The 26880-nt window shown below is 35.0% G+C and overlaps 1 protein-coding gene across 6 annotated transcripts; it reads left to right on the plus strand.

Annotated features, from left to right (window-relative positions):
* Positions 1-26171, plus strand: LOC143241065 (peroxisomal trans-2-enoyl-CoA reductase-like). 6 transcript variants are annotated; one of them, XM_076484549.1, is made up of 9 exons: positions 1-152; positions 2931-3052; positions 9368-9501; positions 11269-11434; positions 19462-19543; positions 20475-20571; positions 23268-23372; positions 24988-25102; positions 25712-26171. In XM_076484549.1, exons 2-9 carry the CDS (start codon positions 2932-2934, stop codon positions 25783-25785), a joined length of 894 nt encoding a protein of 297 aa, XP_076340664.1. In that variant the 5' UTR covers positions 1-152; position 2931; the 3' UTR covers positions 25786-26171. The 6 variants fall into 6 exon arrangements, with proteins under 6 accessions (XP_076340664.1, XP_076340666.1, XP_076340661.1 ...); XM_076484546.1 differs by lacking the exon at positions 1-152 and adding an exon at positions 913-1103; XM_076484547.1 differs by lacking the exon at positions 1-152 and adding an exon at positions 1057-1192.
* The last annotated feature ends 709 nt before the right edge of the window (positions 26172-26880 follow it).

Here is a 26880-nt window from a genome sequence, read left to right on the forward strand (position 1 = left end):
ATTGTGATTTGAGTGTCACAAAGGCCACATATTAGTGGCCCAGTCCCAGGTAAAAGAAAACGATGAGTTAAAAAAAAAAAAAACGTGATCAATGTATAGCCTAGCCAGGACAACAACCGAACCTTACGCAGCAGAAATCATGACACCGAAAGGTAAGGACTTTTGTTTTGGAAACTTGAAATGTCATGCGAAGCAGGAACAATGTACCCGTTTTTGCTTTGATTAAAATAGCTTTAGCAAACTTTTAATTTTATTGCAAATTATTATTTTTATTGATTATAATCAAAATATTTATTTCTGTGAAGAAATCATTTTGCTTTTTTTTCAAAATAAAATCGCTATTATTATGGGTGATTTAATCAAAACAGCTCAGGATATTTAAAGTCATTTTATTAGAGCAACGTTGGATATTCTGTTAACGTAAAATAAATAAACTTGTACAAAGTAACTGCAGCAACTGACATACTAACTGGTGCCTTCTCGATCTTGAAATAATCTGATTTGCTGTTTCTTTGACTATCTTTGAACTCATTCTCTAAATTATTTGCCCCCAGTGGCTCAGCGGCATGTCTACGGACTTAAAACGCTAAAAACCGGGTTTCGATACCAGTGGTGGGCAGAGCACCGATAGCCCATTGTGTAGCTTTGTGCATAATTCGAAACAACAACTAAATTATTTATTTTAAAGTTGTGTGGGCCATACATCTCGTGTAATAAGTTTAGATTGAATGAAATTATCAATGCGTCCCCATTAAGACCACGAGCCTCTACCTAAATACGTCACTGGATGCTTCATGGAATATTGTATTTATATTCTACACTTGTGCTAGATATTTCTAGGACTTTCTTAAATTTAGTGTTATGTGTCCTCTAACTAACATCAAAATTATAAAATGAAAAATATAGCTTAATAAACTGTTTTTGAAGAGAACAGCTACATTCGATCATTTGCCTTAATTACCAACTGAATTGGAAGAACTTTTTTTTTTCTTAGTTGAGCATACTGAATAAAAATACAGTGATCTTTACCACAAGCAAGTCAGGTGATACTCCTTGACGTAACGCCCCTTGTTTTGCAGTGAGAGTTAATCGAAGTTACTTAGGTAGTGCCTACATTATGACATAAATAACTTTTTTGGTTTTTTGTATACAATTTCATATTTTTTCGATATGTAACCTGATTTATTTAATGGTATTGATTGAAATATATATATTTAATATACAGTTATATCTAAACCATAAATGTCGTTTTTTAAATACTAATCATTTCATCGTGTTTAAATTGTGTTCAATCCTTTTTTCTTGTTCAAATCGGTGGAGATAGAATAATTTGGATTTCTTTTAGCACCGTAACAGCTTTTCTTTTATTGCGTGTATTGTTATTTTGTATATCTACCCAATTAACCTAAAAGAAATCGGGGAACCGAGAATATAAAACGTTTCAAAGAGTTTCTATAGCTGTTTTGTAGGGGCAAAAAATTAATTAGGTTATAATAACAGTTTTAGGTTTAAGTTAAATGTTGTGAAGAGTAGACAAAATTTAGTGTAAGATTCACATTATTGTATATAGTATAGATGTATACACAATACATTAAATGACTTGAATTGCTAAATAGCTAAACTTAAGATATTTTTGATATTGAATATCATACTATATTGCATTTATAATCTAACAGCAACGAACAACAAAGCTGTTAAACTGGAGTGTTAAAGACTAAACATTGCATAATTATAAAATTTTGAAGTTAGTTACTTCATATCAACAATTTATTTTTCTAATTTTATCATGTAAACATTTCTTGTCACGTTCATAATGTCAGGTAATACTAATAATGGGAGAGGGTGTGACGTGTGCAACTTCACTAAAACTGTTCCAGGAGAGTGTTGAATATTTGTAAAAGTTTTATATACATTGTACATCATTTCTTAAAATCATTTTGTATTTACTTATACTATACAGACGTGTGCTGTATAGCTGTACACCTGCAAGAAAGTAGAATAGGCAATAGTGTAATTTTATATCTAAGTATTTCAGACTCAAAGTAAAAAAAAAAGAAAAGATTTCTACATGATTGCAATATGATAAATTGAATATGAAAGAGTAATTTGTAAAACCTGTGCAGTAAAGGTTATAAGCATTATTATCCACACTAAATTACTTCAGTGTTTCAGAATATTAGAAGTAACTGCTTTAAACACATGGTAGTGAACTTAAAATGTTAAAAGTAGATGCTGATGCAGAATAGCTTCAATTGATAAATTTTGATACTGCTTAAAAGTGTGCACTCATAACTTGTAAGGAACCCAAAACTTTTTAATTTATTAGTACATATCTACAGTTTTTAACTGTCTTTTCATTATCTAAACCAAGTTGTATATTAATTAAATCCTTTTGAAACAGAAAATGGTGATTATGGCCGACTTATAAGGTGCAAAAGAATAGTTTGCTTTTACGATCTATAATTGAAACCAACCATTTTTAACTGAGTGCTGTTAATTCTGAGTTGTTTGTTTTACAAATAAACTTGTGCTTATTATTTTCATGGAAAACTTGCATGTATTTATAAATCAATCAATTTTAAGTGTTAAATCTTATTCCAGATCTATGAAAGACATTCTATACATCTTAGGTAGATGTTTAATTAAATTTGTTAATGTAATAGAAAGTTGTAAATATTTAAATATTTCAGATTGAAATACTAAAGTATTAACAAATAAATGAATAAAAACCATGGGAATTTTATAATGCAGCTCTGTTAATATCATTGCAAATCATTATTATGATGTATGATTTTACATTATTTAATTAACATTCACATTAACACATTTTGCAAATTATAAGGTATTTTTACCAAAAAAAAAAAGTATGCATATGCATTTCCTAGTTAACTCCATATGTGATTATTACTTTTAAATGCTTTATTTTTTAGCATGGCCATTAAAGCTGTACAGAGTGTTTTTAGAAAAGGTCTTTTTTCTGACAAAGTGGCAGTTGTTACAGGAGGAGCAACTGGCATAGGCCGTGCAGTAACTCAAGAATTACTCTATTTAGGTAAAGCGTTTAATGTAATTTCTTTACTGTCCTTGTATTGCACAGATGCTTGTGTAAATTGAGGATTGACTAGATGACAATTCCATTTCATTTGACTACTCTGTCATTCATTCAAATGTGAATATTGCAGAAATGTAATTAATGTAATATAGATTGTGATATGCGTTTTTTTTTTTTACTTTAAAATAAATTTGGATTATCTAATGAATTAGGAGAACAAGTGGAAGATGAATATGTGCAAGATGTCATAATTTCGATAGTAATACCTTTTATAGTATTAGGGGTAAAAGAATTTTGGTGTTTTGTTTCATTGGTTTCTTGAGCCATACAAGCAATGTGCTGTTGTTAGTGGCAGGGGAAATATGATCTGGTTGTACATACAGAGATAATACAAGCCAAAAGAAATTATAGCGTCATTATATAGGAATTGATTAGGCCACATTTGGAGTTCTGTGTTCAGTCTTAAGCTCTATATCTTAAAGAAAGCATTGAATTATTGAAAAAGATTCAGAGGAAGGCTAATAATAGGACAATACCTGGGGTGGAAAAGTTGTTATACAAGGTCAAGATCTGTGAACTGTTTTCTTGAAAAACCAAAAAGAGTTAGAGATGATCTGATTATGGTGTTTAAATTGTTACTGGAGATATTGCTGCTTGTTTGTTGGATGGAGTTTTCACTTTTTTGCCCATATCAGACATGATGAGATGATGACAGTTTGATATGCAGTGATGTAGCTGGTCGATTGTTCAGCTAAACCTGTAGTTTATAAATTAGGAGTGCTTCCTTTTCTCTTAGCATCCATTAATCTTTTGTTGAGTCAACTATTCTGAAGTATTTACTGTTTTGTTATTGTTTTTACTTAGGTGGTTGTAACTTCTAGAATTATTGAAAAGTCTGTTATGTGCATGCTCCTTGATTCAGGTAGTTAAAGTGAGTTCTTGACCCAATATAGACCTGTTTACAACAGAAATTTTTGTATCCTACCAGGATAAGGTAATTGCAGAATGTTTGTTTTTTATTTTACTTTTTTACTTTGATGCACTGAGAACCAGTGGAAGGTAACATCAGTATCATAGGACATTAAGGAATGTTGAGGTCAAGAATTTTTGGGTTCTAAGCTTTACTGATATTTTCAAAAAATATTTTGTTGATGAGAGTGCTAGAGGGAAACCATTTTTGATCAAATATTTTTAATATTGATAATTTCATCATAAGAAAATTATTAGAACAGGGGTGTAGGTCCTGGGGGAATAGGGGTGATACATCCCCCTTCACTTTAGGTGGGGGGTATGGTGCATACAATCATCCCCCCCCCCATACAGTTTGGTCTGTTGAATTGTTTTATTGCATCACGGGCCTACAAATTGTGTGTTTGTTCTTGTGTTCTTACCAATCGAATTACATAATTAGGCCAAGGTGTAGGCTTTTTCAGTAGCCAAAATGTACATCTTTAATATAGATGTGCTTCGAAGGTTTTCAATCTAAGCGATAGTTCGTAAATATCAGTAAGTAGGCCTAAGTATACATGCAAGGCTTGCATGCACTATCACAGAATCTACCTGTGTCTTGTACGTAGTGTAAGATGAAGTAAAATTTTCATCACAACAGATTGAACAGAGCATGAAATTCAAAAATATTACTTCCAAGCGTAAACTTCTGTGATCGAGATCTGGTAGGCCATTTGTAGCTTGTAGCTGCATCAATCTTATGTGTATATTGTGTGGTTTTCCTACGCCATTTGTTCTTATGCATGTCTAGCTGGTTTTATTGTCGAACGCCTTACTCTCCTTCGCTGCCAAAGCCGCTGACCATAGTGTACATTCAATGTACAGTTTACGACAGGTTCGGGCCACTTGGATTCAGACACTCCCTTCATCATCCCCTCCGCTCCCTTTAGTCTGAGCCTTGATTTTACAACAGGGCTCATTAGACCTGTGTTTGTGGCCCTCATTAATCCATGAAATTTCAGATTATCACCACCCTCTCATAAAGTGCTGGTGCTTTATGGAAAAAGAACAATATATTCTCTTATCATAGATAAAAAAATATTGTATTTTCTTGTATAATTAGAACACAAAAGGAGCAATTTCAACGGCCTGAAGCCTCTACTCGAATTGTATTGCTAGTTTTTGTTTGTGTTTTTTATTTAATAGAGGTGCTTATAGACATTATATCACAACGTGTTTGCCTTTTGATGAGCTTTAACAGGAATATAATATATTTGTGATTGTTTAAGTATTTTTCGAGAAACTTGCAGTTACTTGTGTTGTAACTAGCACACATTATTGTCCCAGCGATGGTCAGTCGGCTCAGTAGTAACTGTGAGGTTCGCACGTTAAACTTAAATACATTGTACAGTTCAGTCCTACGTCGATTCTGTTCTATCTTCGCTCATTGTACGTTAGAGTTTTTCAATAAAGACTGTATTTTAGCCTGTTGAGTCATCTGGAAAACAGATTCCAATTATGACAAGCAAGCGTCTGAAACTTTCCGATATTAGACAGTTCTGCAAGCCAGTTACTAGTACTACAAGTGACAATGCAGATGCAGATAATCCAACAACCTCAAGCATAGGAATAGAAACTTGCCATACAGAGGAAATACCATGTTCATCAGAGGACGAGTCTGAAAATGCTTGTGCAACCATTGCACATCATGAACCACCAGATAGTTGTGAAACAAGTTTGTGCAGTGATGAAAAATCTGACACTCCACAGATACAGTGTGGAAAGCCATATCGTCCAGATGCACAACTAATACCACAACAGAAAGCAAAATCTCAAAATATTAACTTCTAGGCAAGTGGTTTGATGAGTTCCCATGGCTGCGCTTCAACAATCAGACTCAAAAAGTCATATGCTTTCATTGTGCCAAGGAGGAAAATAGAGGCCTTTTTGCAGGGAAATTGGAGAGGCCAGTGGAGTATACCTTCATATCCACCGGTTTTTGTAACTGGAAAAAGGCAAAACAGAAATTCAACGAACACCAATCCTCCTCTTAGTACAGATTTGCTATATCTCCAGAAGGATCCCTTGATGTAACTCCAGTGACTGTCTAGCTACATAATAGGAAAAAAGCAGCAGCAGGAAGAATGCAAAAGAAGTCTAGCCAAAATATCCAGAAGTTTGTTTCTTACTGCATCAAGGTTTAGCATTACGTGGACATACTAACATGGAGGGGGAACTTCCTGCAGTTAATGAAGCTCCTAGAAGAGGAAGATCCTGAATTGATGGCCTAGTTGTCAAAGAAAACCACATTCACATCACCCCAGGCTCAGAATGAAATAATGGAGATGTTCAGCCATCAAATACTGAGGAACATATCACATGAAGTGCAGCAAAGTAAAATCTTTGCATTAATGGTTGATGGCACTCAAGATGTTACAGGTGCCGAACAGGAAGCAATATGTGTACGATACGTAGATGAGAACCTTGATGTCCATGAGACATTTCTTGGTTTGTACAGTGTTTCCAATACAACTGGTGAAACAATATCCTCGACTATACTTGATCTACTGACTAGACTCAATTTACCACTGTCAGGATTAAGCGCCTACTGTGTCCAACACGCTGGTTGTGCTGCCTATCTGCAATTGCATGTGCTAATGATCACTACAGTGACATTGTTGATTCTTTGTCTGAATTAAGAAATGAAAAATCAGATGTAGCAGTAAAAGCATTAGGTCTGCTGGACAGTTTGACAAAGGAAAGACAGTTTTAGGATTGTTGATGGCTCAGCATCCATTAGCTGCATTAGAGGAACTAAACCGTGCATTCCAAGCAAAATCAGCAACAGTATCTGGCATGATTGAAGCATCTGCAATGACAGTTGAGCAATTGCAGGTATTGTGAACAGAGGAAAATTACAACAAGATATTTGATGAAGCTGAGAAAAAGGTAACTTCCCTAGATATGGTGTCTATTGAACTACCATGCATTCGCAGACCCCCAGAAGGATCACAGGTGATGGCTCAGCACACCATTCTACAACAGCTAGAGATTACTACAGAAGCCAATATTTTGAATTTGTGGACACAGTCATAGAACATCTGACCACTAGATTCAATGCAGACAACAATGATTTGAGGCAATATCAGGCACTTGAGAACATGATTACATCTGGCATGATTGACAATTCAGTTATAAACTTCTATCCAGAAATATCTGTACAACGACTCGAGTTTCAGTTGCCCATGTTCAAAGGAACAACGAAAGGTGCAAAGGATGCTTACTGTAAAATGCATGAAACAAGCCAGCAGATGTTTAGTGAAGTGTTTCATCTCATGAAAATTTTGTTTGTATATTCAGTATCCAGCTGCAAATGTGAATGCAGTTTTTCTGCATTAAGACAGTTCAAGACATGGTTATGGTTGAGGTTAACTATGTCTCAGTGCTGCCTCAACCATGTGGCAGTTTGTCACACTCACAAAGATGAGGTCGACATAATAAATATAGAAGAGCTTATGAAGGAATTCATAAACAGATCATCACAAAGGAGGTCTACGTTTGGGAACATGTAGACTAGAGGACTAAATGAATCCTACTCCAATGAAAAGTATGAATAATTATGTGCTATATTGTATTGATGTGTAATTTAAGAGTTTGCAAAGACATTTTAATTATTTTATCAAACAACATGAACAGTTTTTCAGTAGATATAAACTTATCAAGGGTAATTACTAATTTTATTAATATTTGAAAATATAATTCATGCAATGAAAGTTATTAGTAACCTTGTCAAGTATAATGGCTATTTTTTATACTGTGCAGTGTGCAGGAATAAATTCATGTGGCAGTTAATTTGTGACATTTGTCTTTATTCTATTAACATTTTGAAAACTGTTCACAACACTTCACTTATACAAACCTACACGGAAACCTTGAAGTATCGTGGGAACAAAATTACTCTGCAACTGCATGTTTACAACTTACTAATCACAGATTACCAATTTGCAAATTGAACAGTCCACATAAGTGGTTGCAAAAATCATCCCCCCCCATTGGGTGTAAAAAATCTACACCCCTGTATAAGAATTGATAAGTTTGTGTGCTCTGTGAACTAAAATATTTATTAAAACTAGTTTTGTTATAGTTGAATATAAATGTACTGAAATAACAGCACAATACCTTATAAAAAAAACAACAATAAAAACATAGGGATGAGGCAACTTAAATATCAAAATGAGAAGAGGCAAATTTGTTGCAATACTCCATATTTGGAAGTAGAGATATGTTGCATGGCCAAGACTCCTTGGCTTGAGAGACTTGTGAGAATCTCTGACTTAAGGATGTTAACAAGATCACTCCTATGGATAAATTCAAAATCACATGGGGGGTAACCTCAATGAGTATATCACCAATAGACTGATTTCAAGAGGAATGTAGAATGTCTCCAGATCAAAGCCTCTTTACAGAAGCTGAAGAGCTAGCAAGTCCCCCAAACATTCTAAATAAAAATGGGCATTTACCCTAGGGATTTATCAGATAAATAATGTAAAATTGGAAAGTGAGCTGTATAATCAATAGTATTTTAGGATCAATAAAAATTCCCAAAAAAGCTTCACAGCGGTGCCAGAGTTTTGTGGAACATACCCAATTACCAGCATGAGACTCAAAGTCCATGAAACCCATTGAGAACATCCAATACTAGTAGTCAATTGACCCTAGCCCTGGAGGACAAGCCAGTTGACCCTTCTATACAAATTTAAGGCCAAAACGGTGTGTTGGGGTTGCACCCCTCAAACAACATCAGAATCATTTTCCTTTCATGGGTTACCATTCAGATCCTAGAAGAGTTATACTGCAAATACAGAATCTTCCCTGGAAGGTCCTCTCACCATATACAGGCATCCACACTGAGGGATTATAATGTGAATGGATGAATATTTTGTGGAAGAGAAGAGCTGTTACATATTCTTTTAAAATATGATCAGTTTTTGATGGAATTAGACTACATAAGGAATGCCAGATAATTTCAAAATGTAGTTTTTATACATGCAGTTCAACCATGACTATATTGTCTGATTGTTGTGTGACTTGTTGGCCTACATATTGAAAATTGTGTTATTATAATGTACTCATCCCTCTATTCTGTACCTAGGTCATATCTCCATTTAAACATTTGTCATAGAAAACTAAAGTAATTTACTGGTATGTGAAGTTCATTGTAATTTAGAATTATGTAATGCACTTTAAAAGTAATAGAACTAAACTGGATAAGTCACATATTTTGATACTTCTTGCATGAATTACAGTAAGACTTTTTGTAGCTAATGCAGTGACATTATAACATTGTTCGTACTTATGTATTTATAGGTTGTAATGTTGTTATTGCATCACGAAAAGAAGAACAGTTAAAACAAGCTGCGACAGAATTGAAGGCAGAAATAGAGGAAACGTTACCACCTCGAATAATGCACGTTCCATGCAATGTTAGGCAAGAACATCAGGTTAGTCTAGTCTTGCTTGAAATCTGTGAAATATTACAAAAATATAAATTTGTAATCACTGACTATATGTACCGAGTTTGAATGTTCAACAGCAATCTTAAAAATAACATTATGTGATGTTGCTTTTAATAAACAAATCATTTTATTGTTACATTTCAGGTTTTTGTTAGAGAAGGTTTTATTCATAAATATAAATTCTTATCTGTATACTAAAACTAATTAAAGGCAGTCATAGCTAGTATAAGTGGAAATATTGTTATCCTTTAAAGTGATTTCATTATAATATGTGCATTTTTTATTTCAGTTCAATTTGTTATTAACATTTTATATTAGTTTTTATCACAATTCAGTGAAGTGTAAGTAGTGATGACTTCTATAAAATGTTATGTACATTTATTGTATAACTTAAAGATATAAGTTGCCACTAATATCTTAATCTTTTCTATTTTACAATGGTTAGATGGCTGTTTTGCATTCTGTGGCACAAAGCAACTAGACTATCTGTACTAAATGACTGGTAAAAAGTTAATAGAACAATGCCAAAAATTAAGAAAAAATATAAATACAAGTAAGAAGGCCAATGGCCTGCAAACATCAAGTTGTACAGTGTCACTATTGTCTGAGGTAAACCTTTTTTTCACAATGGAAATACTTAAAACCAACTTGTATGAAACATTCAACTCTATTAAACATTACCTAGTTTTAGATAAAATATCAATTTTTTTTTTTAAATTTAATTTCAAGTCCATTAATCTTCACATATTTCTTTCAACAATTATGGTAGTCATCATTTCCAGGTATACGTAACCAGTACTTTTGTTATCACAAAAGTCTTGATTGAAATACATTTATATCTAGCAAGTACACTTTTGTTTTCAGTAAAGTATTAATTTATATGCATTATTTGTAACATTCAAAAATAAGGATTTGAGCCACAGGAACTTATGCCATTACTAATGTTTTCTCTAAACCTTAAATAGTTTACCTGATGGTTTGTCACAGAATATGCCATAGCTTTCAAACAAATATAATTTGAAATAAATATATTTTCAGAAATATAATGAACACCTAAAAGATAATATTAAAGAATTCCCAAATCTGATTTGCTCTTAATGAAGTTTGTTATTGAATTTCATTGTTGTTCTTTAAAGCCTACATTTAAATTTTTTTTTTTTTTTTATGAAATCACAAATAATTCTCACACCACTTTATTCAATTCATACTGGTGCAAATGGTGTATGATATGCTCTGTGTATTGTTATCAGAACATTGCCTGTATATTCTTTCAAAACTATTCTTCATTGACAGTTATTTCACTTGTTTGTGTGACTTCCCTTGTTGCTTAAACAGAGGCCTTTAGAACTGAACTCAAAATACAGAATGAAATTTATGAACAAACAAGACTTGGTTCATTGAATTGGGTCACGAGTTTCTAAAGAATTAGTTTCTTAGCACATAAAGATCTTTGTTTTAGGTATGGGAGAAAAATTAATAGAAACTACTTAGTGTGTTATTTACAGGTAAGACTCTGTAGAAATGCAAGTTAGAATATTTTACTTTGGAAATTCACTCACTAAGTGTGACTTAATGACAAAACATGTTTAATAAATAATTATTAAAATATAATGAGAATTCTCATTTTTACATGGGTTTTGACATACTGGAATGCACTGAACACCTGAAGTGTCCACTTGCAGTAACAGGGTAAAGAGGCCTGTATTTCTTTATCATTGTCTTTTAGGATTTTTTTTTTTTTTATGTATATAGGTAACACATTTATTTGAGGAAACATTAAAGCAGTATGGAAAACTGGACTACTTGGTTAATAATGGAGGTGGCCAATTTGTGTGTCAAGCTGCTGATATTAGTAAAAAAGGCTGGGATGCTGTTATAGAAACCAATCTGACTGGAACATTTTTAATGTGCCAAGAAGGTTATTGTGATGTATAATATTTGAAGTAATTTTAATACTACATGGTGACTTGTACATTTTTTATATTAACCCTTTTACAATGAGTCATGGGTGAAAGGCCATGTCATTGCTTCTGTTAACTTGTATTCAAAATTTTAGTGAACTGTTCTTTTATGAATTTATGTCAGTAAGTTTGGTACAAGTTGTGGAGTATAATTCATATTTTGAAATTAATTAATATAAATGTTATAATTTAAAAGTAAATATGAAAAGAATATCTAAATATAGATTTTAATGAATTAAGTGGTATGTTGAATACAGCAGTTTAAAACTATATGTTTATGATGCCAAAATACTTAGTCTATATACAAATTAGGAACTCAAATTACTAAATATTAACAAGTTAGAATATAAAATAAGAACCTTGGATATTTTTATTTTGCTGAGATATGGTTTAATGTTCTGAATTAAACACAGTGGGAACCATTCATCTCTTATCAGTTTTGGAAACAGTTTGTTTGTATACACTTAATTCAATATATGACATTAACCAGTCATCATCTTAGGTTGTCCCCAAAATGGTTTCCTTAGCCATTTTAATTTGTGAAAAGGCTACCACATTTCTTTCAAACAAAGATTTGAAGAACGTAAGTTGGGTCTTTCATTTGTTTGAAGTTTCATATTTTTTTAAAATCTAAATACACCTTAGTTACTAAGCTTAATAAATTATGGTGTAATTCTATGGTATCAGTATACTTTTGATCATTCAACTATGTACAAAAATCAAAAAATTGTTTGATATTCTTCACATGCAAAATTTTAATAGGCTTCACAACCTATGGCTAGCAGCACACAACTTCAAAGGTCGTGACAAGAAAAAGTAATTGTTTGCTCTGCTTTTTGATTGATCACACCATTTAATTATACTCCCTTATCTTTCCTTGAAATTGTATCTCAGGTTAAACTTTCCTCTTTTCTTTGTTTATTACTTGTCCCTTTCCCATTCTGATCCAGCATTTGTCTTCTCTCTTTACAGATATTTGCACTCATGCTGACAAATTCCTGTACGTGGTTAGGGGACCTTCCTGGGAAGGTTGTTCTGTCTGGATACCTTCTCTGGAATCTAAATATTCACCCACGTGTTTTCCATGCATGGCGACCCGTGAAGGGGAGGAGAGGATCCTGGTGGTTGAGGGGTCCAACTCTAACACCACTTTGGCCTTGAATTCCTGTAGATGGGCAGCCTTTGGGTGGCCTCCCTTGGGTCAGTCGGCTGGTCCACTTGGGCTAGAGTCAACCAAGTACCAGTGTTGGAAGTTCTCAATGGGTCTTGTGGACATTGTGCCTGATGCTGGTGTTTGGGTATAGTGCTCACGAAACCCTGGCGTTGCTGCATTCTCCTTGCGTGACTTTGTAGTGCATCCCCTTGTAGGGCTCCATGGTGGGTGGGGTCAGTGGGTACCGAAATTTTCTTTTTCCTATGGATCCTCTAAAAAATTTAAATAAAATTGTAAAAAAACAGTCAATGGGTAAGCGACCACGTCTTGAATACTCTGAGCAGCAATCTTCAACATCTGTAACACACGTACCTCATTTTCTTATATTACATTCTCTTTCAGAAAAACCTTTAGGGTAATTGTCCCCCGTTTTTTTATTCAGAAGGGACTAGAGGGTCTTGCTGGCTCTCCAAAGTCAGTAATGAAGCTTCAATCTGGAGACATATTGGTTGAAACATCCACAACCCAACACAGTGAACTCCTCTTGAATTCAATGGCAATTGGTGATATACCTATTGAAGTTTTTCCCTCATGCTACCTTGAATTCATGACGAGGAGTTATTGTTGAGGGATTTGAAGAACGTCTCCGAGTCAGAGATTCTTGCTGGTCTCTCCACTCAAGGAGTTTCTGCAATGAGGCGCATCTCCACTCGCAAAGATGGAGTTACACTGCCAACAAATACCCTCGTTTTGACATTTACATCATCACGTGCACCTGCCACCATCAAGGCACATTATCTAATTTGCAGGGTACGGCCATACATTCCAAACCCTCTCCGATGTTTCCAATGTCAGAGGTTCGCCACTCAAAGACATCGTGTTGTGGTTCCCTGACATGTGCTCGTTGTGGTGGCAAGGACCACGATGGCTATGCATGTGACATGGATCCACATTGCGTCAACTGCAATGGTTCTTGCCCAAAATGGTTGGAGGAAAAAGAGGTGTAGAGTTTGAAAATGTCTTAGAAATTGCTGCCCGCCACTCCATCTTGAACATATGCTGCTGCATTTCATTCCACAACTACAGTGGGTGTGCAGACAGATATCTTTGTGCCTCCAAGAGAATTGTTTTCAAAACAAATGAAAAGCCTTTTGACCTCCATGGTTAAAAAGATTGATGAATCGAATTCTACACCCATCTCTGTTCCTCCCATACATTCCAACAAACCTCAAGATCCACATCCTTCAGTTTCAGACATTTCTTCTGATACATCTTTTTCTCCCACCCCAAGAGGCAAAACAATCATTCGTTCGCATCCTCAGTCACTGAAATCCCCTTCTAATAACAAAGACCTGCCCAATCGAGCCAGGGCAGGATCCATGGAGGTTGATAGGCCTTCTCCGACTAAGGACAGTAAGGAAAAAAAAACATGGTCGTAAACAGAAGGTTTCTCCAGCTACTTCGCCTACCCGTCATTAAAAATGGCCACCTTGATATAATGGAACTGTTGGGGTTTACGTTCTAATCTGGATGATATCAAAACACCGATTGCTTCCTACCATCCTGTATGCCTTTCCTCACAAGAAAGATTTCTAAAACCTACTGATACAGTCACCATTCGGCAGTATTCTCTGTACTGAAATGACAGGCTGTGTGATGGACAAGTACATGGAGGGGTGGCACTATTGGTTGATCAGCATGTGTCCACTCTGTCTGTCACTCAACACACCCTTGGAGGCCGTAGCCATCTGTGTTTCCTTGGGTCATACCATCACTGTTTGTTCTATCTGTCCCCTGGTGAGACATATGATCAATCAGACCTTGATGCTCTCGTTGAACAGTTGCCGTCTCCCTTTCTACTCCTGGGGGACTTTAATTGACATCATCTCCTCTAAGGAAGTGCTGTTATTGATGGGAGGGGTTGCTTTGTAGAGCGTATGCTCTCTGATCACAATCTTTCTCTTTTCAATACTGGTTCTTCCACTTATTTTCATGCACCTAGTCAGTCCTTTACCACTATTGATCTCTCAGTTTGCTCCCCTGCATTATTCTCCCATTTTACATGGAGGGTTGACAGCACTCCACTAGGCAGTGACCATTTTCCTATACTTTTGAGAGAGACTGGCTGTGGTTGATGCCACCCTACCCGCGTGCCCTGGTGGAAGCTGGATCAGGCAGACTGGTCCACTTTCACTTCTCTCGCAGAACTTGATCCTGCCATTGTGAATCAGCCATCAGCGGTAACTGGCTGTATTATACACGCAGCTGCTCAGTCTCTTCCTAAAACCTCTACACGTTTTCCACGATATCCTCGTCTGTGGTGGAATCCAGCTTGCCACTTAGCACAGAAGGCTCAAAAAGGGTCTGGGATACTTTTCGTAGATATCCCACACTTTCAAACCTCATCGCATTCCAATGGGCCCGTGCACATGCTAGGTGGGTAAGACGTCAAAGCCAGAAGGAAACTTGGATTAAGTTCACAACTCTAGCATATCTTCTACCACCAGTTCCAAGGTCATATGGGACAGGATTCGAAAGGTTAGTGGGCACTACAATTCTGCTCCCTCTCTCGATCTTACTCTCTGATGGTCAGGAGGTGGCTGATGTCCGGAGCATCGCTAATACTCTAGGTGAAAGCTTCTTCTTGTTCCTCCACCTTCTTGGCCATCAAGACTCGGGCAGAGCGTTCACCTCTTTCCTTTTGAACTGACTGTCTCTTTGACTATAATTATCCCTTTACACTGGTGGAACTGAAAATGGCCCTTCATCAGTCTGGCAGTACATCTGTTGGACCTGATGATGTACACTATGACATGCTGCACTATCTATCTCCTGCTTCTCTTGATGTCCCAATTGTCTTTAACTGGATCTGGCAGAAGAATGTATTTCCTGATGCCTGGTGCCAGGCTATTATTTTACCTTTCCCTAAGCCAGGGAAAGATCCCAAGATTCCTTCAAACTACCGTCCAATTGCTTTGACGAGCTGTCTCTGTAAAACCTTAGAAAGGATGGTTAATGCTTGTCTTGTTTGGTTCCTCGAATCAAACAATCTCCTCTCGCCCACCCAGTGTGGGTTCCGACGACAGCACTCCACCACAGACGACCTGATTCGACTTGAAACATCAATTAGAGAAGCCTTTCTCAAACACCAACATCTTGTGTCAATATTCTTTGACATAAAGAAGGCTTACGACACAACATGGAGGTACGACGTTTTGCAAGACCTCCATACATATGGGTTACGTGGCCATTTACCCATATTTATTAAAATTTTTTAATGGACAGGAGATTCCAAGTTCATGTGGGTTCAACACTTTCCTGTTCCTTTGTACAGGAACTCAGGGCTGTGTTTTGAGTGTCACACTTTTCAGTATAAAAAATAATGCTATCACTGAACAACTCCCTCTCACAGTTGCAAATGGGCTCTATGTTGCCGACTTTCACATCTCATGTCACTCGAACGAGATATATTGAGCAGCAACTACAAACTGCCCTCAATGGTGTACTGAAGTGGACTAAGGCGAACGGCTTTAATTTCTCTCTCAAACAGTTTGCATGCACTTTTGCCGCCAACGGGGTATTCACCCTGATCCTGAACTTCATAGATGAAGTTTTGCTGCCAGTGGTCCCTGAGACCAAGTTCTTGGGGCTGACCTTTATATCACACTTAAAGCAGCTTCGGGTCAAATGCACAAGAGCATTGAACATCCTCCATGTCCTCTCTACTACCAGTTGGGGAGCAGATCGATGTTCAATGTTAAAAGGTATATCATGCTCTTATTTGATCAAAACTCGACTATGGATCAATGGTCTATGGCTCTGCCAGACCCTCGGCCTTAAAGATGCTGGACACCATTAATCACCAAGCACTTCGATTCTGCAATGGGGCTTTCTGCACCTCTCCAGTTCAAAGTTTATATGTTGAATCTCATGAACCTTCCACAGATTCCACAGGTCAGCCCATCCCACTATGGCTTATTACAGCCCCCAAATGTGACCTTTCAGTCATCTGAAAAAGGCAGATACTCCAGATTGGAAGTACCGTCATTTATTTAATGAACATCTTTCAAACGATCATTCTATTCCCATTTATACAGATGGTTCCAAATCAGGTTATTCAGTGGGCTCTGCTATGGTTTGCTGCGGTTCGGTGGTTGCGCGCAGAATCCCCTCTACAGCTTCTGTGTTCACTGCTGAACTGTATGCCATATCTCTTGCCCTGGATCATATTGAAGCTGAGCAGTACTCCAACTGCACTATTTATACTGACTCGCTTAGTTCTATACTAGCCCTGGAACTGCTACACGTTGGCTCACACCCTGTTCTCACTGATATTCAAAACCGACTATCCCATTTCTCATTAACATCTACTTCTATCCAGTTTTTCTGGATACCAGGCCACGTTGATGTTCGCGGGAACAAGCTTGCAGACATGGCAGCTAAATCTATCTGCTCTGGCACTATCACCACTGTGCCTATTCTATACATGGACTTTGGTCTTGTATTCAAGGCTCGGCTCAGTGCTAGCTGGCAGTTCACTTGGAGTGAGCAATGCGACAAGCTTTTTCACATCAAACCCTTTATTGGGCTTTGGCCGTCTAGCTTCCGTAAGGTTTGGAAGTAGGAAGTTGTTCTAACTAGACTATGCATTGGTCACAGTTTAACTCTTAGTTTTCTTTTATCTGGAACTGTTGCACCAGTGTGTAGTTTGTGTCACACTCAAATCACTGTAAGCCACATTTTACTTTCTTGCCATCGTTATGATTGTCAACGACAGCACTATTTTAAACATGTTTTTTTCCCAAGGTTTATCTGTTTACATTGGACAGTGTTATTGGTGATGGTGACACTGTCCACCTTGATAAAGTTTTTGGTTTTTTAATGGCCATTAATCTTTTTAATCTCATTTAAGTGTTGAATATTTATTCATTACACCTTTTTAATTGTGGTTCCCTTTTTACAGTTTCATTCTCTCTAGTTCAATTTGACATTGGAAAATGGCCAGAACATTAAATAACTCGACACCAGGACTGGAAAGGCCAACTTCAGGTGACTAATGCTACTGTTTGAACTATCCGTTTGAACTACTTGTTAGTCGTCCTGGTGAGTTGTTATTGTGCTTTTGCTGCATATCATTTCACACTTTTACTACTTAACTTTTTAGTACTGGCCATATTGACTCATAACCCGGAACCAGGACTGGAAAGACCAACTTCAGGTGACCGACAGTGGTCCTTGAACTTACCTGTTAGTCTTCCTGGCGGGTTATGATCATTACCATTTTGCTAGAGTAAGTACTTTACAACTTCTCTTACTCTGCTTTCTCTCTTAACATTGTTGACTAGGTATCAACATTGGTTTTATGCTTTTTCTGTTTTTCAGTGATATTTTATTTTACCTTCATTTCCTTTTATGTATTTTACTACATTTACTTTATTTTTTACCTTTTTACCAGACATTTGGCACAGATAGCCTAGCTGCTTTGTGCCATAAAACACTAAATCAATCAATCAACTTGTCCCACCTTCGTGGTGATCCAGCTTGCTTTATACTTCACATTAGGCAGATATGTGTGCATAAGCCTACTATAGGTCTTAAGTTTTCTTCTCTTGATTAAGTATAGAATATAAATTCTCATGTCTTTGGTTCACCCTCAATACTCTTTCTTTATATTTCATCATTTCATTTGGGAAGTTATCCACTATTTGTTTGAGGAGTTTTTGACAGGTAGACATTTCCTTCCTTGCTCCACATTGGCATGGTTGTGTTCTTTGGCTTTGTCACTTCATATGTGACTCCTGTGTTTTTGGAACTTTTTAGCAGGGATCCACTTCTAACTCAAGTGCATTTGCCTACTTCTTATGTATATTATCTTTTTAAGATTCCTTTTCTTCAAGTATTCAATTTTTAAGATATTCACAATTCATTAAAATATTGTGTGAAAGGAACATGCCAACACTCTTCCATTTCCTCTGAAGTTTTACAAGTTTCCCCAGTCCTCTTTATTATGTTTGTAGATTGCAAAGTTCTCTCTGGATAATATCATCCAGTATCTTTGGAAATTTACTTTTTTCTCTGTAGATGACACTGTTTAGGCTGCTATGTATATTTACCCGTGTATGTTCACTCTTCCAGACCACGTAGAAATGGCTTTTTTGATATCACTAAAGTTGTTTTTACTCAATGGTTGATGCATTTACTCCCTGAACTGTCTTATGTACCCTGTAATGCCACTTTGGGATAAACTTATGGAAAGGGAAGTGTATAACTTCCTTGTAAAAGATTCTAGGTTTTTCTTTTATGAACAAGAGCTATAAATGGTCACAGTAAAAAGACATTATGATCCAATAAACAGTTTAAATTTAAACATTTGTTAATTAATTTGAACATATGACTGAAATGATACATGTCAAAGTTTTCTTTAGTTACACAACACAATGGAGGAAAGTTTGGATGATAAACAGGTTTCTTTGTATGTAGGTTCTACTTTTCACATATAACTACCAAGTAGATATACTGAAGGCCAGGCTAATTTTTAGTTTTGCTTTTGCACATAGTTTACTCTAAGTTAAAAGTGAAGTAAAACAGGTATTAAAACATTAGTAGAGAATTCAATTAACACTCTTAATTCAATCTGGAAATTTATAGGTTATCAACATCACTGAGAAATAATATTATTTTAAATGTATAATGTTTATATGATAAGTGGAATTACAATGCCAGAAATTGCTTTTGGAATAAATATATTTTGGTGAAATTATGGTTTATATTCCTTTATCTAGAAGTTGCATAAAATAGGTGTCATAATTTTGTACGTCTTTTCTGTCATAGCACACAAACAGTGGATGGGTGAGCATGGTGGGGTTATTGTTAATATGTTAATGGACATGGACCGAGGTGTTCCTATGATGGCGTAAGTTGTCAAAAATATTACATCAGATACTGTACTGTTGATATTAATTGATCTTAAGAACTGGTGGTAGAAGAAATGTTAGTTGTTAATTTAATTAAAATTCTTTTGATATATTCTATTTCTAAATACAGTGCAGAAATATTTTCAAAGTCAGTATTTTTATCTCAATATTCTATCCCCAAAAAGGTTTTTTTTATTAGGAAAGTTAATTCTCTGAATTAACTGTTTATGGCATAATTGTATAAAGAATTTTATCTTTAGACCACAAGTTTAGACACTTAATAGCATTTTACATTTGTGGGTCCTTTTAAATAATTATATATTAGGGAATTTTGGGTACAAACATATCCTAATATAAATATGAAAGACCATTGATCTTGATCTAGTAGTTTCACTTTTCATCTTCTGTTAAATGAAAACATCTTTAGAAGAAAGCTACTGTTTATATGCATTATTTATAAAAATAAAGTTTATAATTAGTTAAATTAGCCACTTGCATGACTATATACAAAGAGATTAACATTTGTTAAATGATAAACTTCCCAATATGTGAACAGAATGTGAATAATCTGGAATTTTATAATACAAGTTAATGCATACATAAATACCCATGTGGAATAACCAGTAAACGGTTAGTTGAGTTTAAAAACTATAACAATCATTGCTTTAAACATACAAAAAGTAATTATGGTGTAGTCATAATCTTGGTACATAATATTTCTGAAACTTTTTTTTTTTGAAACATTTAGAGTAACAGTGAATAAATTTTTGTATTGTATTCATTCTTCTGAATTATTTTCACTTGACAATTAAATTATGCTATAGTTGTGGTATGGTACAAGCATTTAAGCTACTAGTAGCTTTTAACCTACTTTAAGAAAGGTAGGTTTTCACAAATTTGATCTTAATAGGAATACATTTCTCTTGTTAGTCATTCAGGGGCAGCACGTGCAGGTGTGGAAAACCTCACAAAGTCTTTAGCAATAGAATGGGCACATCATGGCATCAGAGTTAATGCTGTAGCACCAGTAAGTTAATCAATATAAAAATTAAGTTAGATGTATTTTATTACTCATATGCAATTAATGGTTGATAATTACAACATCTTGGTAATTCAGAAATACAAGTTATTGCATTAATCCTTTGAAACATCTTTTAATTACAGTTAAATTTTAAACTTATTTTGAGGTAGAAAGCAGATCAATCATTTTGATGAAAAATTGTAGTTGTGAAGTAATGGGAATAAAAATTTTAAAGTAGGTTACTTAATACTCATAGTGAATGTCATCAGGTCCAACCGATGAAGAGCAATCTTGAGTTCAGCCAGTGTAAAGGGGTGATTGGCTATAAAGGAAAAATGTGATTGCTCTGCTTGAGACTTGATGGGGGAGGAAGAAGTGCTGGAAGGATGAGAAATTATTTCACCAAGAGTACTGCTGATGCTTCATACATTAGCAACTGGTCATTGGAGAGCAAGATGGAAAGGGGATGAGAAAAGTATCTCCCATTGACCTTCCTTTATGACTTAAGAACTGGTGGTAGAAGAGATGTTAGTTGTTAACTTAATTACAATTTTCTTTTGATATATAACTAGCTGAGCATGGGCATGAGCCTACTGCAAAGTAATATGGTTTGAAAGAGTGCCATACCTACAAAAGGTATTCCAGGCCCCTTTCCGAGCTTTCCATGTCTGCTGGTTGGCTGGAGACTGCTATGGACGAGGATACCATGGGTAACGTAGAGGTTTTGGGTATGGAATGGATAGCTGCTTGAACAATGCAATTAGTTACTGTTTCCACACAGTTGTTAATAGAGGTTAGTCTAACAACAGCAGGATCAGTTTCCAGAAAAATGAGAAAAAGTTAAGGGGAACAGGTACATATTGCTAGTAGTAAAAGATCAACCAGATGCATGAAAATATGTAAAGAACCAGTATTGAAGAGATTCAGAGCCTGATCTGAGAGCATACACTTCACAGAACAACCCCTCCCATCAGTATAACAGAGGGGATTGTATCCAAAATAAAAAAGGAAGATGGCAATTGTTGTAGAACATCAAGGTCTGACCGATCATAAGTCTCCCAAAGAAACAGGTCAAGCAAACAAATGGTGATGGTACAACCAAAGGAGAGAGATGGTTATGGCCTCCAAAGGTACATTGAGTGGCACAGACAAGGTGGGCACTTACTATTCAACCAGCAGTGCAATCCCACCATGAATTCATCCATCACACAACCTGTCAGTACAAGGTAAAGAAAACTCAGCATGAGAAGATAGTAATCAACAAAGGCCTTAATGTCATCTAAAATCAGAACAAAAACCTTGAAGGTTTCACTATATCAAAGTAGCCATTTTTATTTAGGTGGAGAAGGACTGGGCAGAGAACCCATGTTTATGACAGCCTTTTTTTTTTTTTTTTTGCAGTATAAGGTCTGTCATTCTCCAGGCATCTTGTCCTGGGTGCAGTGGGCAGATCTCCCTCATTTGAAGTAGATAACAGATTATGGACACAAGTGAATAACTGTTCTGCATCTTGGGGCTGAAGATGGACCTGAGCAGGCACTAGAAGCAGGCTGACATGGAGATGTAAATGTCAAAAGAAGAACATTGGTGGGTAGCATAACTCTATCTTAATGAGTAGAGGAATGTTGCACTGCAGAAATTCCTTGGCAGGAGAAACCACTAAGAATCTGATTCAAGGATGTTTTTCAAATCCCTTTTAACAATAACTCCTTGTAAGGAATTCGAGGTGTAGCATGGGGAGTAACCTCAGTAGTTATAACCCTCATAGCTATTGAATTCAGGAGGAGTTTGTGTTTTGGTGTAGATGTCCTTTGACCATAGCTTTTTGACTGGCTTTGGAGAGCCAGCAGTTCCCTCTAATCCCTTGTGTGTATGTATGTATATATTTGTCCTAAAGGTTTTTCTAACAAGGAATGCAAAATAAAAAAACAAGATACAGGAGCAAGATGAGTTAAATTGCTGGTCAGGATCTTCAAGGCATAGTTGTTTACCAGTAAGCTGAGTTTTTATTTTATCATTGAGGATTTGGGGGATCCAAAATAAGAGCAAAATGATTTAGTTCCCACTGACCCAACCCATCATGAAGCCCCATGAGAGGATACAATACAATGACAAGACAGGACACTGCAGGAATGCCAGGGCTTTGTGACTGCTGGTGTTTGGGTATAGTGCTCACAATGTCCACAACACCCATTGAGAACTCCCAACACTGGTATTCAGTTGTTGGGAACAACTGTTGAAAAGCTCCAAACACCATTCAATCACTAGGATCCTCTTCCTCCCCTGCACAGCAAATGCAAGAGAATGTTTAGGTCCGTAGAGAAGGCAAACTGAAATTATAGAACCTTCCCGGGGAGGTCCCCCTCACCATGTACATAATCTATAGGGGCATTGGCTGTGTGACTAGTTCTTGAAAAAATGTGTTTGAAGTTAGTTGTGTATATAATACTACTACAAGACAATATAATGAATATACAATGTAGTCTTAATTTTGATCTTAAGTTATAGTGCAGAAAGGTCAAACTTAAGTTTTGAGACTTCAGTAAGAAAACAAGAAATGGACTTTTTTTTTTTAATATATAGTGACTTTGGTATGTATATGTAAATAGAACTGTAAAAACAAAAGTTACTTAACTAAAAAGAGTACAATATTTTATCTTTAGAAAAATACACATATGAATATCAAGTTTGAAATTTGACAGGGAAACTCCATATATTCTGAAACAGCAGCAAAAAACTATCCTATAGGTGTTTTTGAAATAGTAAAGTCTCACCTTCCAGCTAAACGACTAGGTACCCCTGAAGAGGTAATGTTTAATTTTATTTTGCATGATCCTTAAAATGTTGTACCAGACACTATCAAAAATACCTATTTTCCTGATTAATACTAAATTTGAATATTAAACATTAGCTTTATGAGCATAATAAAGATTAAGCTATTTTAGGAATTTTTTCCTTGACAATGAATTAATCTAGTTTGTTATTTAGCACAATGCTACACAAAGAGCTCTATCCTCTGCTCACTGAGTATGGAAACCTGGTTTCTAGCAGTACAAGTTCAGACATTGGGAGGCCAAGGTGTTTTAGATGTGGTTTCATTAGCAATTAATTAGCAAGTTTCCTCTAATTCATTAAGTCTTTAAAAATTTCATATATACATAAAGCATCTTATTTTGTTCACCATATCTGTAACAAGTTTTTACATGATCATAAAATACGTAATAAGCTACCACAACAGTATTGGAAGATGAATGTATCTTACAAAAATCTTTATATACAAAATAAAGTGCAGAAAACATAAAACATGTTCACATATTTAAAAATGAACAATATTTTTCAAAAGAAACACCTGAATACCTTGGTAAATAACTTGTATGTTTGGTCATATTAGGTTTGGCATTTAATGATGCAAAGCAACTAAGCCATCTGTGCCAAACAAGTGAAAGAGTGAACTAACAGTTGTGAAAAGAAATAGGAAGTTTGTTTTTTCCTTATTTGAAGTGAAATAATTCCCCAGAAAAAAAAAAAAGCAATAAGTATACCACAGTCAAAAGTAAACAAGGTACGTGCAAAAGACTTTTTTTCAAGTCCCAAATTCCAGCCTGGAGTGAGTCCTCTCCAGGCAACTTAAAGAAAAAGATCATATGTGGCAATGGTAATGCCATATATTCAACAAAACAGACTTGCAAGTTGTACAGGTAACATACAGGGAAAAAAGGTCAGACTTAATTACTATGAATATTTTGTAGCTTATATCAGCTAGTGTACCATTTCAGGAACTACATGGTTTACATTTTGATTGAAAAATTGTACTCTGCTCTTGGAATTGTAAGTATTATAATAGTGATGGTCAATTCCTACTATTTTATTACAATAGTCTAAGAGTTGACAATGAATATTGTTGACTAGCTATCTTCTCCCCAAAATGTCTATAATTTGGCAAAGCTTACAGATAGTGTTTTTGTAATTTACGTGAATATAGAAAAGAAAACGAGTCATCTGCAGTCTAGTGTAATTGTTACGTAACAATACACAATGCTTAAAAAGCTTACATGTTTTACCCAACTTTTGTTTGTAATATTATACTTTGTATTTCATACAAATAGTTTGAGTTCTAACAGAGATAAGTTCTGATATTAAAGAAAGGTTTTTGCAGACATTGGCTTTTTCTATTTTAAAAGATACATCTTAAGTTATTTCTTTACAAACCTTTCAACTCTGGTAGGATGAATAACAATATAATAGAAAAAATGTAATGACAGTTCACTTCGTTATGTTTGAACACATTTCAAGTTTAAACTCTTATCTCTTTAGTTATCTTACATAGTATTAAAAGATCTTTTCTACATACTGATGTATTGAAATAAGTTTAAATACCATGACCAAACTAAAACAAAGATGTTTTTGTTTTTATTATTACAGGTATCAGCAGCTATCTGTTTTCTCCTATCTCCTGCAGCATCATATATAACAGGAGAAACTGTGCATGTAGATGGTGGGGGTCGCCTTTACAGCCCACTGTTTTGGACTGTACCAGGTTAGTTAAACTTGTATGTATAATATGATTATAAAAACAACAAATTGTTACCTATCATGACAACTTTTAGATTACATACAATTTAGGAACATTAATTTTGAAGTTAATGTAAATGTAAGTTTGAAAAAGTTTGCATTTAAAATTAGGCAGATCATGCTTCCCTGACATTAATCACCATAACTTGATTAACATGTTGGCTCTCTAACCTATTTTGCAAATACTTTCCTGGATCCTACTACTTATTTTACAATTTTGTTTCTTCTTTTTGGAAGAGTACATGTGTAGCCATTGTGTCCCAGCCACTAAATGGCCCTTTAAAAAGAAAATGGAGCACAACACCATTTTGTCATGTGGGAGCCAACATGTTAATATTGAAAACCAGTTCTGGATATAAGTTTTGTAATTTGTTTTCCCATTTGCTTCAAGTCACAAAATAATTTAAAGCTATGGAATAAATTAGTTTCAACCTTATAACAAACTATATTTCAAATTTAAACCTACTACAAACATTGTGGTTGACCTAGTTTTATTTTAGCACCACTATTAAAGGAAGCTAATGTTTGTTTTATTAATCAAACACTAACAAGTTTCATTTGATTTTCAATGCAGATCACAAAATGCTTCGACCATTCCACAGTAATGAAGATGTTGAAGATGCAACCAAACCTAAATCAAAACTTTAACTTCATGTCTGCATTATTTTGGTCCTTATATAAGAATTGATTTGATTAAAAACAGTGCTATATTGTACAAAAATAATTTTGTTAAAAAGCCCCATGCAAGTATAACAGTTTTGTTTTTTGTAAATATTTGATGATAAAGCAAATAGTAAGATGGTTGAAGAACTAGTTGTACTTGCTGGTTTTACTCTGTTGAATCATTTAATGTTCTTTATCATTTTCGAATTTTGACCTGGCTAAGTTTTTAAGCATAAATATGTACAAGCAATAAAAACGTTTCAGATATCCAGTGTCTTTTAAATAGAGATAAGAATGAAAGAGTATTTTATAAACTGCTTAGATTGTATAATGAAAGTCTGGGAAATAATATATACATCCATTGTTTTAAATTCTCTCATGTGTAGTTTCTTTCTGATCCATCAGTTGAATGTTAATGAAGTTGTGTTAAAATATTAACGAAAGACATTTACAAAATAAGTACACCATGCACTATGCAACTTGTCAAAATTTGATTAATTAATACTAAATGTCACATCTTTGGAACTGTTTTCCAAAAATTTTGTGGTTATGTTTTTGATATTTAGATTATGCTTAATTCTAATGACTGTAGTAAACTCATTTGATGTTTTTCATAGAAATGTATACCCTTTCAGATAGCTGACAGTTAAAAAAAAAAAAAAAAAGAAAAGACATCTGTACCCAATGCAAGCTACAGAATAACTAGTCTCTCAGTTAAGAAAATACATAATGTTTCAATATAACAAGAACCATGTCAGTGCTAAACAAGTTACATGATAATCTTAAGTTTTCAATACTGCCCTAAAACAGAAGCACCATGTCATTTTAATCTCTTTCAAACTGTTTTTTGTCTGAAATGAAATCAGTCTTCTTTTGAAATCACTACAGAAATCTGAAATATCACCATGAGTGGTTATTTATCAAATGCTGTTTCAAATTAGAATACTGCAGATTTATAGTTTTAATGTTGAGACACTACCCCAATTTAGTGGTCTGAACCTTATATTTACAGTTTGAAGCAGATTATTGTAGAGTTTACTATATTTAATATTTTTGTTTCTATACATGAAACAAACCATA

Source organism: Tachypleus tridentatus, chromosome 13, assembly GCF_004210375.1.
Source record: "Tachypleus tridentatus isolate NWPU-2018 chromosome 13, ASM421037v1, whole genome shotgun sequence".
Classification (NCBI taxonomy): domain Eukaryota; kingdom Metazoa; phylum Arthropoda; class Merostomata; order Xiphosura; family Limulidae; genus Tachypleus; species Tachypleus tridentatus.